The sequence below is a fragment of the Delphinus delphis genome, chromosome 10 (assembly GCF_949987515.2).
Source record: "Delphinus delphis chromosome 10, mDelDel1.2, whole genome shotgun sequence".
Taxonomy (NCBI): domain Eukaryota; kingdom Metazoa; phylum Chordata; class Mammalia; order Artiodactyla; family Delphinidae; genus Delphinus; species Delphinus delphis.
In genome coordinates, this window is record NC_082692.2 from 43,360,384 (window position 1) to 43,379,877 (window position 19,494).

The 19,494-nt window shown below is 34.2% G+C and overlaps 1 protein-coding gene across 1 annotated transcript in view; it reads right to left on the reverse strand.

The window, feature by feature from the left end:
• The window catches only part of COL21A1 (collagen type XXI alpha 1 chain), a 185,979-nt gene that overhangs the window by 46,416 nt on the left and 120,069 nt on the right, over nucleotides 1–19,494 (reverse strand). Inside the window, exons 15-17 of the mRNA XM_060021357.1 lie at nucleotides 19,436–19,487; nucleotides 19,258–19,311; nucleotides 1,999–2,052 (exon numbers count right to left, since the gene is read on the reverse strand). Of these exons, the coding sequence (XP_059877340.1) occupies nucleotides 1,999–2,052; nucleotides 19,258–19,311; nucleotides 19,436–19,487 (160 nt within the window). The remainder of the gene's footprint in view (nucleotides 1–1,998; nucleotides 2,053–19,257; nucleotides 19,312–19,435; nucleotides 19,488–19,494) is intronic.

Sequence of the window (19,494 nt, forward strand, 5' to 3'; positions counted from 1 at the left end):
AGCTGGAGGTGGAGGTGGCAGGGCTCAGCTGGCCTGCTGCTGGGCTCTGCCCTCCACATATGCCCCCCTTTACCCATTCTCTTTTCTGCTGTCAAGTGACCTCTCTAAAACTTTCTAAATCTGAACACCTCGCTTCCCTACTTAGACCCTTTGAATGCCTCCAATTACTCTCAGATTTAAGTCCAAATAGCACAGACATACAAGGCCTTTCTTGATTTGGCCTCTCCCTACCCCTGCAACCTCATCTAGTATTTCTATCCCACCCCCTCCATCTATCCTAAGCAATTTGACGTAATTTCAGTTTTCCCAAAGTATCACGATTTCTTTCATTTCTGTATTTTGGAACATGTTACAGGTTTCTGCCTTAGGGGGCAAACAAGAAGACAACTCCTATTTATACTCCACAATTTGGCTAAGAGAACATCTTGTTTAAGAATGTATCCTTATACTTTTTAAATAGGTAAATTTTATACAGTAGTATGTGAATCATATCTCAATAAATGGTTATTAAACAAGAAGAATGCATCCTTTTCAATGATGTACCAAAACTCATTTAGCATCATATACATCTCCTACAACTTTGCAAGCCTCCCGCACCTCCCTCTATAACATTTATACGATATTTGCATCTATTGGCACATCTGACTCCTGAGGGCAGGACCCTGACAAATTCATCTTCATTTTCTCCTCAATTAATATAATGTCTGGCACAAAGCAGATGCTTATTGAATGAATGACTAAAAGATTATAATCCTTAAACACAGTGATACACAGTTGAAACAAATTCTAATAAATCCAGCAAGTGTTAGAACTGAGTTTATCACCTGGATTGAAGTCAACTGGGTATCATTTGTCACTTAGAATGTAAATTACCCCAAGGACTAAATTACTCTTAGGACTGACCAATAGCAGCCTTTAAATTTCAAAGCACAGGCATGTACATGTAATTGTGCTTTAAAGCAATGTAATCATTTCCCAATGAAATACATCCTTTGTCCTCAATTTGAATTCTAAGAGTTAGTGTTCATATTTACCAATCTGCATGCAGGAATGAATCACCATCTGGCTACTATAAGCTGTGTTTAATTAGCTTTAAAGCATTTTTTCTAAGAGTGTCCATCCTTCCAACTTAAGCACCACTAATTTTCTTGGCTGCCACATTATAGAACATATAAAGTAAACATATCCTTTTTAGTGGGGCCAAAACATTCATTACAAATACTTAAAACCAGCATCCACACCCAACCCAAGAGTCTTCATATCTTTGCATCACCAAATATATAAACTTTCTTTTTTTTCCTGTTTTCAAAGCTTTTTCATAAATGGTAAAGATCAATCTTCATGAGATATATTACTAACAACCAAGTTTTCATTAATTGTCAAAATAACAGAATAACATAATGCTACATGTTCTTAGTTGGAAGAGAGTACAGCCCAGAAGAATTATATACAGATAACATGGGCAAACTTTAGACACAAAATCTACTGATTACTTTCCTAACAGAGTACATCTCCTGGCACAGCAAACCTGGCTTCCTCTCCACCATTCAGCAGGAAAGACAGAGGAGTCAGAGAAAAAGGAATAAGGGATCTTTTCTTGTCTTCTCTGAGCTGATGGGGTGGGGTGGGAGAGGGGATAAAGTCTCACTCAGTAACTCTCAGTTTTCTATCTGCTGGTTTAGGAGGAGAGATTGTATCTAAATAACCTCCACTATCTCACTGCCATAATTCCTTGTCTCAGCACCATGCTTGTCTTTTTTTAGAACTTTGTAATTTAGACTCATCACATAAACTTCCTGCTAGCAAAACTCTTCCCAGTTTGTAAAAGAGGATTGAATATTTTAATATTTTACAGTATTCCACAAAGAGCTTCTACAATCCTAGTCTGGAAGTCACTGAACAAGCATAGGGCATCTGGGAGGAGAACTTAAATAGTCAAAGAATTTTATGACAGGAGAAGGACGTCATCCTTTAGAACTGAATCAAGAAGGTACTCACAGGCTCACCCCGTGATCCATCCTGCCCTGGAGCACCTGGAGGTCCTGCTTCTCCCTTTTAATGATAAAAAGAAATAGAGAATTCCGTTTGCACATATGCTCACTAAAATAATAATATGTGACATTACATACTAAAGCATGTTAAATATAGACAAAAACAAAAATTACTTCTGCATTATTTTTTTTCATTTCCTTTCCTTTTAAAAAATTGAAGTTTAGTTGATTTACAATGTTGTGTTAGTTTCAGGTGTACAGCAAAGTGATTCAGTTATACATATATATTCAGTTTTATGTATTTTTTTTCAGGTTCTTTTCCATTATAGTTTATTACAAGATATTGAATATAGTTCCCTATGCTATACAGTAGGTCCTTGTGTCTGGATTATTGATATCAACTTTTCCTGACATCAGATAACTCATTCTGAAATTCATAAGGTGACTATATAAATATCAAATCTATACATGACAGCAGATAATTGAGTTGTTATAAAATAACTGGGGTACTTGTATACTTCTTATGAGAATAGGATTATTCTTCTCTTCAAAGTAAATGTGACTTATATCACATTTATATCAGTCTTTTTCATATCTATTTTTATTTTTACTTTAAAATTTTTCACCTGTCGGACATAATGTGACCTTGCCTCTCAAGAGTTGCATTTTAAAATCAAAAGAAAACTTTCATTAAGAATGCAGCTATTTATAGGTTATTACTTGAAATTATTTAGCACTTTAATCCAGTATCTATTTAAAATAAACATCTAAAACGTGTATTTTAAGTAGCTGTTCAAATTATAATAGTTTTCAGTTATATATCTTTAAATTACTCTGCTCGAATTATTTACGCACCTTATTTTACACCCACTTTCTGGAACGCTTTAAGTTTTTCCCAAATGAATCAATTGCTAGCATGTAAAAACGTATCTGACACTATGCCTACTAAAACAATAAGTATTAGCTGAATTTAATCCTAAAATATATAATATCCACAGATCAATACAGCTATTAAAATGCCTGGACGAAAATAAAGAGCGGTTGGGGAGAGTCCCTTGAAATAGACACAGACACACACCACACACACACCCTCAAACATTTAGACTTCTTGAAATCTATCAGTCATCAAGAGCCTTGATACTGTGTGTCTGCTCAGCAAAGTATTACATCTTAACAAGCAAAGTTCTCTGCAAACAATTGTGCCACACTTGGCATTGTACCAGAGAGAACATTTCATCCTACATGAGAGCAAGAGAGAAAGTAAAACAAAAACGAAAATATTTTGCTTGTAACTAACTCAAATACCTGAGTCAAAATAAGTTTAAGGGGGAAAAGATCTCAGAATACATGTGCTGAAGCATATGCCAACACCATTTTCCATAGTTTCATATTCTAATGAACTCCCCAAATTGTACAAAATGAACCACAGAGGGAAGAACCAATAATACTTGGCTAACACAATCAGCCCTTAGGAAAAAAAATCCAGCCTTATCACATTATATAAACACTGCTTCCCCCACTTTTATGAATCCTTGCAATTCATTAGCACAGGGAAATACCAGCTAAAGCCAAATATTTCATCTGTTCCAATTTTATTTACAAACACTAGATGACAGTTGAGGATAGAAGGGGAAAAGGATAATGTTTTCCTGTAAATTAACCAAACTAGAGCGCAGGGAGGTCCTGCTTACCCAACGGTTCTACAGAAAATCTTATGAAAATATCAGAGAAACAGAGATGGATGTTAGATTCACAAAAGCCACAAGTTAAAAAGCCTAAACGATTAGAGAAAAGGGCTATGGCAGGTCCTAATGCCAGAGGGAAATTATACAATAACAATCCTGAACTCGACACTCACAGCAGTAGTCAGTGTAAGTAGCTTCGGGCAGGAAAAAACTCTTTGCAGGAAAGAGCTTTCTGCAGGGGGCACCCCTTTGTCTTGACACTAACCTTACACCAGGCACCCCTGTGCTCTACTCATCTCTGGCCCTAGCACACCTTTCAAATCTTTTGATCACATAATACTTTGCCTAACTTGTTGGTTCTTTCCGTAGATCAAAGAAGTAGAAATGAAGAATAAGTAATTACCAGATAACCAGAACTTTTCCCTAGCTTCCCATTCAGTAATCTTGCAAACCGTGTGAACGAGATAGGATCTAAAGAAAGATCACGAGGAGTTGACAAGTCTGCACTCAAGCTGGCATACAGTGGGGGATGGCAACCACTCTGACCCCCTAGCCCAATGATTAACTGAGATTACTTCCTGTTTCCCTTTAAAAGCTTTTATGGCTGAGCAGAATCTTCCGAGGTGGTTTTTGGGAGGACACTGAGTCCATCATCTCCCCAGATTGCTGGCATTCTGATTAAAGGCAACTTTCCTCTCTACCAACATTTTATGAGTATTGATTTTGTAACAGCGGGACCAATTTGATAACATCAGGTGGAATCACCCGTGTCAGTGGTTCTCAAGGATGGTCCCCAACCCAGCCAGATCAGCTTCGCCTCACTTGGGAACTTCAAAATGCAAACTTTCAGGCCTTGCTGCAGACCTACTGAGTCAGAAACTCTGCATGGCAGGGCCCAGAAATTTATGTGAACAGCTAATTCTGATGATTTGAGAACGATGGCAGAGTTGTAAGTCATTAGGTTGCTTAACTTCTCTCACCTCCAGGTACTGTCATATGTGACCGTCTTACTTAAGCAAATCTGTAGTTTAGATCATTGTTCAGTAGGTGTCTCTATGTAGGAACTGTTTTCCTGGCTTGCACATTCTTTAAAGGCAAGAAACACATCCCATATGAGGTATTTTTGTTTGTTTTTTGTTTAATCACCCAGAATACTTAGAATAGTGCTGAACACAATATACGAATATATGTAAGACTATATGTTCCCTGCTTTACAACCATTGGAGCACATCAAGGAAGGAGGAATGGATGATTTATTCTTAAATATTCGATTTTGAGAAGATAAAGGAAATGGGAAAAACATTTGCAGGTAGGGCTATCGCATATGCTGTTGGAAGATTATGCAGTGTAATTACAACAAGATGATGGCCAGTAATCTTTACGTAGGAATGTTCTCTTCATTCTTTTGTTTTTCTTTCTTCATTCTTTTAATAATGTTTCATTCGGATATGAAAGGATGATTTCTGCTTAGTCATTTTCCATACAATTATCCAGTGTGATACACAACTAGTATATGAAATTCAATACTATAACCAGAACTTAATCTGATCACTTGATTGCTTTTATGACCTGGAGATCCTGGTATAAACCAATATGTTTGGCTGGTAGAGAAAAAGGCATATAGCATGTCCTTACCTCTAATTTATCATTTTGCCATTCTATTATTAATTCCTTCTTGATATAAGAAAATTGAGAAAGTGTCATGCTAACATTATTCCTCAATCCAGTCTCTGCAGCTAATGTCAAAGATGATTTATTCCACAAGAAACCAGTTATTTTTAAAAAGCAAATTTAACCCAAAACAGAGATGTGAAACTTGCATTGCTTGTGTATTTCCTTTCATGTGGTGGTCTTTGGTACTCACCCAGAAAAAAAATAAAAGAAAGGGGACTAATTTAGTTTGTGGCCATTGCAATCCTCAAAATCTGGTGGAAGGTGTGTGACCATTAAAATAAGAGCCTTTGTGAAAGTGCCTTGCACAGCTCTAGAAACAGAAGGAGAGATCCAGAAAAGTTAGCTAGTCTGTTGCCACCAAAGAATGGGAGTTTTAACGGTTCTTTACTCGTATGATTTGTTTCAGGATACACTCTTTTCAAATAATGTTATTTTTTAATTTGTACCACTATGGTTTGGAATTATAATTTAGGCAGAGTGAATTATTTTTTAACTGCTTGAAACAACACATATTGATTATTTCATAATTTCTGGGGCCAGAAGTCTGGGCATGGCTTTACTGAGTTCTCTGTGTAGGGTCTTTTTTTTTTTTTTTTTTTTTGCTGTACACGGGCCTCTCACTGTTGTGGCCTCTCCCATTGCGGAGCACAGGCTCTGGACGTGCAGGCTCAGCGGCCATGGCTCACGGGCCCAGCCGCTCCGCGGCATGTGGGATCTTCCCGGACCGGGGCACGAATCCGTGTCCCCTGCATCAGCAGGCAGACTCTCAACCACTGCGCCACCAGGGAAGCCCCTGTGTAGGGTCTTATAAGGTGCTGATTGGGAGGTCTGCTGGGCTGTGTTCTTATCTAGAGACTTGACTGCAGAAGTATCTTCGTCCACATTCACTCACTTTGTTGGCAGAATTTGTTTCATTGCCACCAATGGCTACTTACTTCATCAAGCCAGCAAGGAAATTCCCCAGAGCAAGCAGGCTCTAAGTGGAGCTTTTCATAATGTAACATCATTACAGGAGTGACATCTGTTGATTAGAAGCAAGTCATAGGTCCTGGGCACACTCAAAGGTAGGGGTTTATGAAAAGGCTGGAGCACCAGGAGGTGGTGGCCACTTTCAATTCTGCCTGGCACAATTATTGTCACATATCCCTGTAAGGGTTGCTATTTTGCTTTGCTTCCAGCAATGTATGAAAATGCCTGTTTACTCACAGCCTTGCCAAGCAGACTGTACTATCAAGCTTTTGAACTTTTGCCAACCTAATGGGTGGGTTATTATATCTTAGCATGGTTTCAATTTGTATTTGTCTTATTATGAGTGAAGTTGAACATCTTCATACATTTAAGAGCCATTTTACATCTTTTTGGTTTTGAGAATTATATATTCATGTCTTTTTCCCTCTCATCTATGTACCTATTTTTTTGAAATATAGTTGATTTACAATATTATATTAATTTCAAGTGTACAGCATAGTGATTCAATATTTTTATAGTTTATACTCTCTTTAAAGTTATACAAATTTTATAAAGTTATACAAAATAACAGCTATATTTCCTGTGCTGTACAATATATCCTTGTTGCTTGTCTACTTTACACAGAGTATTTTGCATCTATTAATCCCTTACCCATAACTTGCCCCTCCTCTCTTCCTTCTTCCCACTGGTAACCACTAGTTTGTTCTCTATGTCTGTGAGTCTGTTTCTGTTTTGTTATATATTCTTTTATTTTATTTTTTTAGGTTCCACATAAAAGTGATAACATATAGTGTTTGTCTTCCTCTGCCTTATTTCCCTAAGCATAATACACTCTAGGTCCATCTACATTGTTGCAAATGGCAGAATTTCATTCTTTTTTATGACTGAGTAATATTCCATTGTGTATATACACCACATCTTCTTTATCCATTCATCTGTTGATGGACATTTGGGTTGCTTCTATATCTTAGCTATTGTAAATAGTGCTGCTATGAACACCAGAGTGCATATATCTTTTTGAATTAGTGTTTTAACTTATTCAGATATATACCCAGGAGTGGAACTACTGGGTCACATGGTAATTTTATTTTTAGTTTTTTGAGAAGCCTCCATACTGTTTTCCAAAGTGGCTGTATCAGTTTACATTCCCACCAACAGTGTACAAGTGTTCCTTTTTCTCCACATATTCTCCAACATTTGTTATTTGTGTTCTTTTTGATGATAGCCGTTCTGACAGATATGAGGTGATATCTCATTGTGATTTTGATCTGCATTAGTCTAACAGTGATGTTGAGCATTTTTCATGTGCCTGCTGTCCATCTGTATGTCTTCTTTGGAGAAATGTCTATTCAGATCTTCTGTCCATTTTTTAATTGGGTTTTTTTTTTATACTGAGTTGTATGAGCTGTTTATATATTTGAGATATTTATCCCTTGCACATCATATCATTTGTAAATATTTTCTCTCACTCAATAGGTTGCCTTTTCACTTTGTTGAGGGTTTCCTGTGCTGTGCAATAGCTTTTAAGTTTAATTAGTTCCCATTTGTTTATTTTTACTTTTTTTTTTTTTTTTTGCCTTAGAAGACAGATCCAAAAAATATTGCTATGATTTATGTCAAAGAGAGTTCTGCCTACGCTCTCTTCTAGAAGTTTTGTGGTTTCAGGTCTTACACTTAGGTCTTTAATTCATTCTGAGTTAATTTTGTATATGGTGTTAGAGAGTGGTCTAATTATATTCTTTTACATGTAGCTGTCTAGTTATCCCAGCACCATTTATTGAAGAGACTCTCTTTTCTCCATTGTAAATTCTTGATTCCTTTGACCATAGGAGTGTGGGTTTATTTATGGGCTCTCAGTTCTGTTCCATTTATCGGTATGTCTGTTTTTGTGGCAGTGCCATGCAGTTTTGATTACTGTAACTTTGTAGTGTAGTCTGAAGTCAGGGAGTGTGATACCTCCAGCTTTGTTCTTTTTTCTCAAGGTAATCTTGGCAATTCAAGGAACTTTGTGGTTCTATATAAATTTTAGGATTATTTGTTCTGCTTCTGTGAAAAATCTCATGGGTATTTTGATAGCGATTGCATTAAATTTGCAGATTGCTTTGGGTAGTATAGATATTTTAACAATATTCATACTTCCAATCCAAGAACATGGAATATCTTTCCATTTCTTTGTGTCATCTTCAATTTCTTTCATCAATGTTTTATAGCTTTTGGAGTATAATTCTTTCACCTCCTTGGATAAGTTTAGTCCTAGGCATTTTATTTTGTTTGGTATAACTTTAAATGGGATTTTTGCTTGGTTCCTCTTTCTGCTAGTTCATTATTAGTACACAGAAAAGCAACAGACTTTTTATGCATCAATCCTGAATCCTGCAACTTTACTGAATTTATTTATTAGTTCTAATAGCTTTTTGGTGGAGACTTGTGGGTTTTCTCTATATAGTATCATGTCATCTGGAAATAGTGACAGTTTTACTTCTTCCCTTCCAATTTAGATGCTTTTTATTTCTTTTCTTTTTTTTTTTCTGATTGCTATGGCTAGGACTTCCAATACTATGTTGAATAGAAGTGGTGTGAGTGGGTATCCTTGTCTTGTTCCTGATTTTAGCAGGAAGGCTTTCAGCTTTTCACTGTTAGTATTATTTTGGCTGTGGGTTTGTCATAAATGTCCTTTATTATGTTGAGATATATTCCCTCTATATTCATGTTGATGAGAGGGTTTTTTACTATGAATGGATGTTGAATTTTGTCAAATGCTTTTTCTGCATCTATTGAGATGATCATATGATTTTTGTCTTTCCTTTTGTTAAGACGGTGTATCATATTGATTGATATGTATATGTTGAAGCTTCCTGTGACCCTGGAATACATCCAACTTGATCATAGTGTATGATCATTTTTATGTACTGTTGAATACAGTTTACTAATATTTTGTTGAGGATATATGCATCTACATTCATCAAAGATATTAGCCTGTAAATTTTTTTTTTTTTTTTTGTAGTGACTGTCTGATTTTAGCATCAGGGTAATGGTGGCCTCATAGAATGAATTTGGGAGTGTTACCTCCTCTTCAAATTTCTGGAATAGTTTGAGAAGGATAGGTATAAATTCTTCTGTATATGTTTGCTAAAATTCCCTAGGGAAGTCATCCAGTCCTAGGCTTTTGTCTACTGGAAGTTTCTTTTTTTTTATTACAGATTCAATTTTACTTCTAGTGATCAGTCTGTTCAAATCATCTACTTCTTCTGACTCAGTCTTGAGAGACTGTACGTTTTAGAAATTTATCCATTTCTTCTACGTTGTCCAATTTATTGGTGTATAATTGTTCATAGTATTGTCTTATGATTTTTCTCTCTCTGTGAGTTGTTATTTCACCTTTCCTTTCTTATTTTGTTTATTTGGATCCTCTCCTTGTTGGTGAGCCTGGCTAAAGATTTATCAGTTTTCTTTATCTTGTTTCCATTGATGTTTTCTGGGATTTTCTCTTTCTTTCTTCTTCTTTTTTTCATCTCTATTTTATTTGTTTCCTCTTGATCTTTTTTATTTCCTTCTTTTTGCTAACTTTGGGCTTTATTTGTCCTTCTTTTTTTTATCCTTCTAGGTGGTAGATTAGGTTGCTTATTTGAGATTTTTCTTGCTTATTGAGGAAGGCCTATATAGCTATGAATTTCCCTCTCAGCTGCTTTTGTTGCATCCCATATCTTTTGGAAAGTTTTGTTTCCATTTTCATTTGTCTCAAGGTAAATATTTTCTGATTTTCTCTTTGATTTATTCATTGATCCGTTGGTTTTTTAGTAGAAAGTTTGGTCTCTCTGTGTTTGTGTTTTTCCCATTTTCTTTCTGTAATTGATTTTTCGTTTCATACTATTGTGGACAGAAAAATTGCTTGATGCAATTTCTATCCTCTTAAATTTGTTGAGATTTGTTTTGTGGCCTAGCATGTGATCTACCCTAGAGAAGATTCCATGTGCACTTGAAAACAGTGTGTATTCTGATGTTTTTAGATGGAATGTCCTATAGATATCTATTACATATAGTGGTTTATGGTGTCTTTTAAGACCAGTGTTGTTTTATTGATTTTCTGTCTGAATGATCTTACATTGATGCAATTGGTGAGTTAAAGTCCCCTAATATTGTTGTATTATTGTCACTTTCTCCCTTTATCTCTCTTAATATTTCCATCTAAGAAGGATACAAAGATTCAGAAAGTGATAGTGGTAGAAGACATTCAAAGAAGTCTTGACATGTCTATAATTGGAGTCCTTAGATGTAAACAAAAACAATGTAATAGAATGTCTATTTAAAACCATAATCCAAGAGAACAGTCCAGAATTAATAGTCCTGAATCTACTTATTGACAGGATTTGGGATAACTGAAATTCTTAATTCTGAGACACAACTTATACTATTAAACTTTAAACATAAAGTATTTTTTTTAACACTGTGGGCTTTCATACAAAAAGACATAGCCACTTACAAGGGAAAGACAATTACGTTGGTCTCAGAAACATACAGGACAGCAATGAAGCAACATTTCAAAGAAATTCAGAGAAAAGCAGTGAAAAGCAGCAGATAAGGGTTTAAAGGGATAATGGCAATGGCAAAATAGTGACAGTCAGGCTGTTTTTAAAGTAACAAGAATATAGAAAAACATGTTAAAATATAAGAATTCAGAGAATACTGTATTCACAAGCCCTTCCTAAGGAATATACCAGAGGAGAAGTTTCATCCAGCCCAAATGATGACTATGGGATATTGGTGAAGGTGCTGCTGATGAACACTGAATATATTAATTGCAAATTTGAAACAAAGGTGAGGAAAGAGTGGAAAAATAGTTTATAAATATTATATGATCTGACAAAGTAAAAGTATGATTAAATAATTAAGAAGAAAATAGAGTAAATTGATTAATTGCCACATAGATGATAGGGTATCATTTAAAGTTAACAAAACAAATAATATATGCCTAAGTAAGGCAAAGGGGGCATAAAGGAACTCTAAAATGTATTCTTTATAGACTACTAAAGGTATTAGTATAAAGACCATTAGTAGTTAACACTGCTATATAGTATACTTGAAAGTTGTTGAGAGTAGATCGAGAGTTCTCATCACAAGAAAAAATTTTTTTTTCTATATTTTTGTATCTATATGAGTTGATGCATGTTCACCAAACATTGTGGTAAACATCTCACAATATGAAACTTAGTGCTGTGTCAATTATCTCAATAAAACTGCAAGAAAAAAAAGACCACTGAGAAAAATATACAAATTTTCCTAAATCCCAAAGAAAATAAAAGGAAAAAATAATAGATCACATTAAGAAGTATAGTAAATACAGCATAATGCACAGAGTAAGTATAATAAAATTATAACATAATCATTATGCAGACATAAGACCAATCCTATCAGTCAATAATAAAAATATTTCAGATTGCTTTAGAAAAGAAAGACCAATTCTATGCTTGATAGAAGAGAAACAACTACAACAAAGTGATTCAAAAAGCTTAAAGCTACACGACAGCAGGATGGGCATTGTTTCTGCAAACAATCCAAATAATCAGAAAGGAGGAATGTAATCCTGGTAAAGACAAGGCAGAATTCAAGCTAAAAATTATTAAAGGAGACAAAAATGACATTTTATAATGCTAAAGCCACAATTCAAAATGAAGTTATAACAGTTGCAAATAACTATGCAACAAACAATATAAAATCCGTCATGAAACAGAAGATGGAAGGAGAAGTAGATGGAAATGCATTAAGAGGGACACTAACAAATCACACTCTGTCCAAAGCACGTCAAACAAACCAGAAATTAAGTATACAGATGATCTCAAAAAGATAGTCAGTGAAATAGGTCTAATGAATGGGTACTGAGTTTCACATCTCAAAATAGAGATTCACCTTCTCATATGCACAGGGAACACTCCTGAAAACTGATAGTTTTAAGTTATAGTTCAAAGACTAAAATTATCATTATAATAGTTATAGTTATAGTAGTTATAAGAGTTATAATAGTTCAAAGACTAAAATTCAATAAATCCCATAAAGAAGAAATTATACAAATAATATTTTCTGATGCAGTGTAAGAAGACCAGAAATTGATAACAGAATCAAAATTAAATGCCTCTCAACCTAAAAAAAACTTTTTTTTAACTTTTAAATAACTCTTGGAAAAACAAATATAAAACCAAAATTGCAAAAATTCTAAAAAATAATATTAATGGAAACATTACACATTAAAATCAAGGGGGTATAACTGGAGTAATGATCAGAAAAAAAATTATAATTTAAATACTAAGAGCAAAAAATAGTGAGAGAATGATAATAAATAAATTTAATTCCCAATTATGAAATATAGAAAAAATATAAGAAAAAAAGATAGAAAGAATATAGATTAACAAGTTTAAAAAACTGGAAATATCAATGAAGTTACTAATTAAATTACAATGTTTGATCTTTAAATAAAAACCAACATAGTAGAGAAACCAAAAGATTACATAATCACACAAAAAAGAGTAGAAAGGGAAAGTATAAATATTCAAAGAAACAACAGAATAATCATTGAAATAGAAAACTTTTTAAAAATCATGAGAGGAACTTGCATAATTTGATAGAAATCACTTGAAAAATCCGGATGGAATGGCTAATTTTCTAAGAATATGAAGTTTATTATCATTGCTTAAGCCAAGAAATTTTCATGTAAGAGATAAGAGGAAGTTATCAAGGAAAAAACTCAACAAAAAAGCACCAGGCCCAGATGAAGGAAAAACCCTGTAGTGTTTGATTTCAACTGTAACTACCAATAATAAGTCATTATTACAAAATATATAATATCAGGAATGAAAGATAGGACATTACAAATCCTACATCAAAAGGACAAGAATAATGCAACATTATAAACAAAATATGGCAAGAAATTTGAAAATTGAATGAAATGGACTATATCCTTGAAAGGTACAAATTACCAAAACTTAATTGAGAAGAAAGAAAAACTCTAAATAGACCAATATTTAGCAATGGAATTGAATTAGTAATTAAAATCTTCCTCATACCCACAAAGCCAGGTCCAAATGGCTTCACTAATGAATTGTACCGTATAAGGAAGAAATGATACCAATTCTATAAAAACTCTTTCAGAAAATAGAAGACAGTATTATTTTGATATCAAAGCCATACAAAAATATCACAAGAAAACTAATGACCATATATCTCATGAACATAGACACAAAAGTCTTTTAAAAAAATATTTACAAATTGAATCCAACAATATGTAAGATTAATAATATAAGATGAACAATTGGGGTTTATCCCAATAATGCAAGTTTGACATAACATACAAAAATCAATGTTATACATCATATTAAGGAAATAAGGGAGGAAAACTATATAATCAACTCAATAAATGTAAACAAGGTTTTTGATGAATTTCAACACCTAGTCATAATTAAAAAGAAAAAAAAAATGCTCGAGAGAGTAGTAATAAAAAGGAATTTCCTCAACTTGATGTAGGGTTTCTATGTAAAACCAGCAAGTAACACTGCTGAAAGACTGAACGTTCTCCACCTTGTCAGAAACCAAGGCAAGGAAGTACATTCTCACCACTTCTACTCAATATTGTATTGGAGGGCTGGGTCCGTGCAATAAAACTATTAAAATAAAGTCATATCAATATAAATTGGTATAGTAGAAGAAAACTGTCTTGATTTGCAGATAGTATGATCATCTATGCAGAAAAGCCTAAGGAATTTACAAAGAAAGTTGCAGGAACTGATAAACAGATTTAGTAATATTGCAGGATATATGATCAATATGCCAAAACAAATTGTATTTTCATATGCTAGCAACAAACAAAAATAAATTAAAAATAAGCTATTCGTAAGAGTATAAAGAATAAAATACTCAGGTATTAAGTTAACAAAAGACATACAAGACATGTACACTGAAAACCACATAACATTGCTGAGGTAAATTAAAGAAAACCAACATAAGTGGAATGATATGCTGTGTTGATACTTCCCCATCTTGAATAGGGGCTGGATTTGTAGACTCGATTCCAAATGGAATGTGGAAAGGAAAAAGCAGTAACTTCACAGTGGAGAAACCTGACAAATATATTTGGCCCTTGAACAACATAGGTTTGAACTACAGGGGTCCACTTATATGCGTTTTTTTTCAACAATAAATAGTATAGTACCGCGTGATCCCTGGTTGGTTGAATCCACGGATTCGGATCCATGGATACAGAGGAACCACATATACAGAGGGCCAACTTTAAATTATACTAGGATTTTCAACTGTGGGGAGGGTCAGTGGCCCTGACCCCCACGTTGTTCATGGGTAAACTGAACATGGATAATACCATAACCAAGGGACCAAGGTTAACATACCAATGATCAGATATGTGGATAGTATTTACTCTCTAATATGATGAGAAGGGTACTGACCTTTGTGTTATCCTTCTCTGCCACTCCCAAAATAATTCCAGTCTAATCAGACAAACCCAAATTGAGTGACATTCTACAGAAAACGTAACACTCTGCAAAACTATCAAAGTCATAAAAAGTAAGAAAAGACTGATCATCACAGATTAGAGGAGACTAAGGAGGCACGACAAAAAAAAATGCAATGTGGTGTATCCTGGATTGGATCCTGGAACTGCAAAAGGGCATTAGAGGCAAAACTGATGAAATCCAAATAAAGTATGGAGTTCCATTTACAGCAATTTGACAATATTGATTTCTTACTTTTGACAAATGCATCATAGTAATATAAGATGTTAACATCAGGAGAAACTGGGTAAGGTGTATAAGGAAACGTCTCTGTACTATTTATCTACAACTTTTCAGTAAATCTAAAAGTATTCCACACTAAAAAGTTTCTTTAACAAGTTTCAGAAGGCGTTTTTGGTAAGAAAATTTCAAGCTGATACTAAAGCTTATATGAAATTTATATCGACCTAGACTATTACAATTTTAAAAAGTAAAACAAATTTAGATGCTTATACTAACTGATTCCCAGACTTAATTTAAAGTTATGATAATCAAGACAGTGTGTTGTTGACAAAACGATAGAGGTATAGATGAGTAGAACAAAATCAAGAGTCCAAAAATAGGTTCACACGTATATTGATTAATTGATACTTGGCAAAAATGCTCACGTAATTCAATGGGAAATGATAGTCTCTTCAATAATTTGTGCTGGAAAAAACAGGTCTCCAAAAGGGGAAAAAAAAGAACCTTAACTTTTACCTCACACCATACATAGAAATTAAAATCATCAAAATGGATCATAGAGCTAAATTCGTAAGCTAAGATGACACAGTTTTAGAAAATATGATGTTCTATATGTGCGTTTAGAAAATTTGAAAATATTTTCTTTTAGAAGAAAAGATATGAGAAAATCTCTGCCCCTAAGTTAGGTAAAGATTAAATAGAACACAAAAGGCATGAACCGAAAAATATTTTAAGAAGTTAGACTTCATCCAGAGTAAAAACTTCTTCCCATCAAAAGATACCATTAAGAAAGAAAGGCAATCCAAAGGTCGGGAGATCATATTCACAAATACATATCTGATAAAGGACCAATATCCAGAATATACAAAGAACTCTTACAATTCATCAATAAGAAGACAGACCACCCAAAGTTTTTTAAAATGGTCGAGTGTTTTGAATAGATACTTCACAAAAGAAGATATACAAATGGCCAACAAGCCCATAAAAAGATGTCAACACTGTCAGTCATCAGAAAGATGAAAACTGAAACCACATGAGATGCCATTATGTACCAACTAAAATAGCTAAAATACAAAATATTAAGTGTTGGCAGGTTGTGGTAAAACCGGAATTCTCTTGAATTGCTGATGGCAATAGAGAAGAATGAAACCACTTTGGAAAATAGATAGGAAATTTCTTAGGAAGTTAAATATGCATACACTCACCATACAATCCAGCAATTCTACTAGGTATCAACCCAAGAGAAATGAAAACTTGTTCAACTCAGATGTGCATAAGAATATTCATATCAACATTATTCATAAATGCCAAATATAGGAATTCAAATGTTCATCAGCTGATAGATGAAGAAACCAACTGTCATATATCCATACGACTAAATACAGTATGATTATATTTAATTGACATTGTGAGAATGGTAAAACTATAGTGACAGAAAGCAGAGTCCCCAAAATTGCATGAGACAATTCCTTTGAATGAATGAATCAATTAATCAATCCCCATCCCTCCCTGTCCCTCGCCCTTTCCCTCACCAACACCCCCTTACCCCTCTATATATAAAATATATATATATATACACACATGAAAATATAAATATTTATTTTGATATATATGGTATATAAATATACATTTATATATTGACAAATACATTATAAATAATGTAAATACACACACACACATACACACATCCTATTAGTTTTGTTTCTCTGGAGCAACCCTGACGAATACACAACCAAATGCAGTGCACAAATCTTGATTGTATCAGGTGAAAAAATAGCTATTTAGAACAATTTTTAAACAATTAGAAAAATTTGAATATGGGCTTATATTAGAAAATAGTGTTGTATTGATTTTAAATCTCTTGGGCATCATGATGGAATTAAAGTATTCTTAGGAGATATAAGCTAAAGTGTTTAGGAGAGAAATGCACAGTGTCTCATTTACTTTCCAGTGGCTCAACAAAAAAAAATTATAGAAATAAATGTTCATATATTTATAAGGTTCAATTTTCTGTAGGACTGAAAAATTCCAAAACAAAAATCTGGGTGGGAGGAAGAAAATAGATTTTAATACGGTCAGAGAAAATTAGGTATGATTCATTATCCAAAGATTCCAAAAAGGAAATATAAACTGTGGACTATCCAGACAAGAATAGTATTCAGTACTAAGAAGAAATGAGCTATCAAGTCATGAAAAGACATGGAGAAGGCATCCCTGGTGGCACAGTGGTTAAGAATCCGCCTGCCAACACAGGGGACACGGGTTCAAGCCCTGATCCGGGAAGATCCCACATGCAGTGGAGCAACTAAGCCCGTGTGCCACAACTGCTGAGCCTGCGCTCTAGAGCCCGCGAGCCACAACTACTGAGTCCATGTGCCACAACTACTGAAGCCTGCACACCTAGAGCCCATGCTCCACAACAAGAGAAGCTACCGCATTGAGAAGCCAGTGCACCGCAACAAAGAGTAGCCCCCACTCGACGCAACTAGAGAGAGCCCACACACAGCAACAAAGACCCAACGCAGCCAAAAATAAATAAATAAATAAATTTATTTTTTTAATATAATAATAAGAGAGAGGAAGGAAATTTTTGGAGGTGACAGATATGTTTATGGCATTGATTGCAGTAATGGCTCACTGCATATACTTACATACAAACTCACCAAATTGCCTACATTAAATATGTACAGGTTTTTGTATGTCAATCATACCTCAATAAAGTGTTTTTTTAAAAAAAGCTCAAAAAGGCACCTTAAGTCTATGTTCAAATCAAAAAATAGGCAGTAAACGAATTCCTTATTGAACACTTATTCCTTTATCTTACTCTGTCTCTACCATACCATTCTAAGTAGGTAACATTTACTCCATTTTTGAAATGGAGAAAACTGAAGGTCAAAGAATTTGACATACGACATACAGCTAGTTAGAAAAAGTCATTGAGAGGTGGAATTCCAACTCGCTTCTATTCTCTAAACTCTACCACCCCAAAAAATGTATAATCTCATTTCTTGGGGTACAGGGCCTTTTAACAACAGAAGACAAAGAAAAATTAAATTAGACGAATCCCTAATCTTCAGGTAAGGAGAAGAATCTGTGTTCTCTAACATAGAGAAACTATATTATAAGCTCCATGAGAGTTTTGTTTTCTTCTATATGTCCAGCACCTAATAAATATCAATAAATATCTGTTTAATCAACAAACAAATGGGAAATAAAATACAAGACCAGTGAAACATAATTAACAACAACACATGACTAAGCTCTTGAAAATGGGCCCCCATATTTTACATTCAGGAAGTACTATCTATAATCTTTAAGGAATCATTGATATTTGGAGAACTTTCATAACCTTTAAGTGAAAAAATGGACAATGTTTCCAAAGGAAGGGAAAACATCTATAGACCAAGAAAATTTGGACTGAATTTCTGAGCAAGTTTGGCCTTCAAAGTGCTGACCATTAGGAAAAATGATGACATCTCAAAATCCAATGCTTGATCAAGTGGTCTCGGTGGTTGATGGATTTACACAAATTCTCTCCTTAGGGATCAAAAAAAACAAAAACAAAACAACGTACAATAGGACAATGATGTGGATTGTTGGCTCATTCTAGATACACTGACTTGAATACATATACCTACCTGATGTCTTTTTATTTAATAAGCCACACTATAGAAAGCCTGTTTCTATCTGATAATTGACCCAAAAAAGTTTCTTTATGTAAGAATAAGATGATGTTAACCCACCATTGTAAGGGCATGTGCCTTTGAGTTTTTTCAGGATTGGTGAGTAATTGACACTTTTGCTGTTCTTCTTGCTCTAATTCTCCCATATTCACACCACACAAGTTGTCAGGGTTAAAGTTGAAATTGTTAGGGTTAAGGGTTCCGTCCCTACTCTCTGAAAAAGAATGTAATCCCTTGGGAGACACAGCCAAGTACTTCTGCCTCTAATCCACCAAACAAACCCATCTGAATGGCTCATCAAAGAAGCTCAACCTTCTAATATCCTGGGATTTTATTTCCAACACAGAAGAATTCATGATAGACTCAAAATAAATTTAGAATCATTTTAAAATTACACTAAAACAACTTTTAGTTCATTCATTTTATACCAATGTCATACATTTAAAAAGTCTAATATCTGTACATTTTTCTCATATTCACTCACAAGTTACAGAAATCTTTTTTTTTTTTTTGTAAATACCTTGTAACCAGGGCTACCCATTAATCCATCCTTTCCATGTCTTCCTGGTTCTCCCTGAAAAAATAAATACAAGTATTTTAATATATTTTTTGCGCTAATTTTTCTTTTTAAAAGAAGATAGTAGAGGTTACATTTTATTTAAAGTAAAATACTTAAGAACTTTTTCTGTCAAACTCACAGCACGTCCAGGAAGGCCAGGAAAACCAGCATTCCCCTTTTCACCTTTTGCACCCTGTA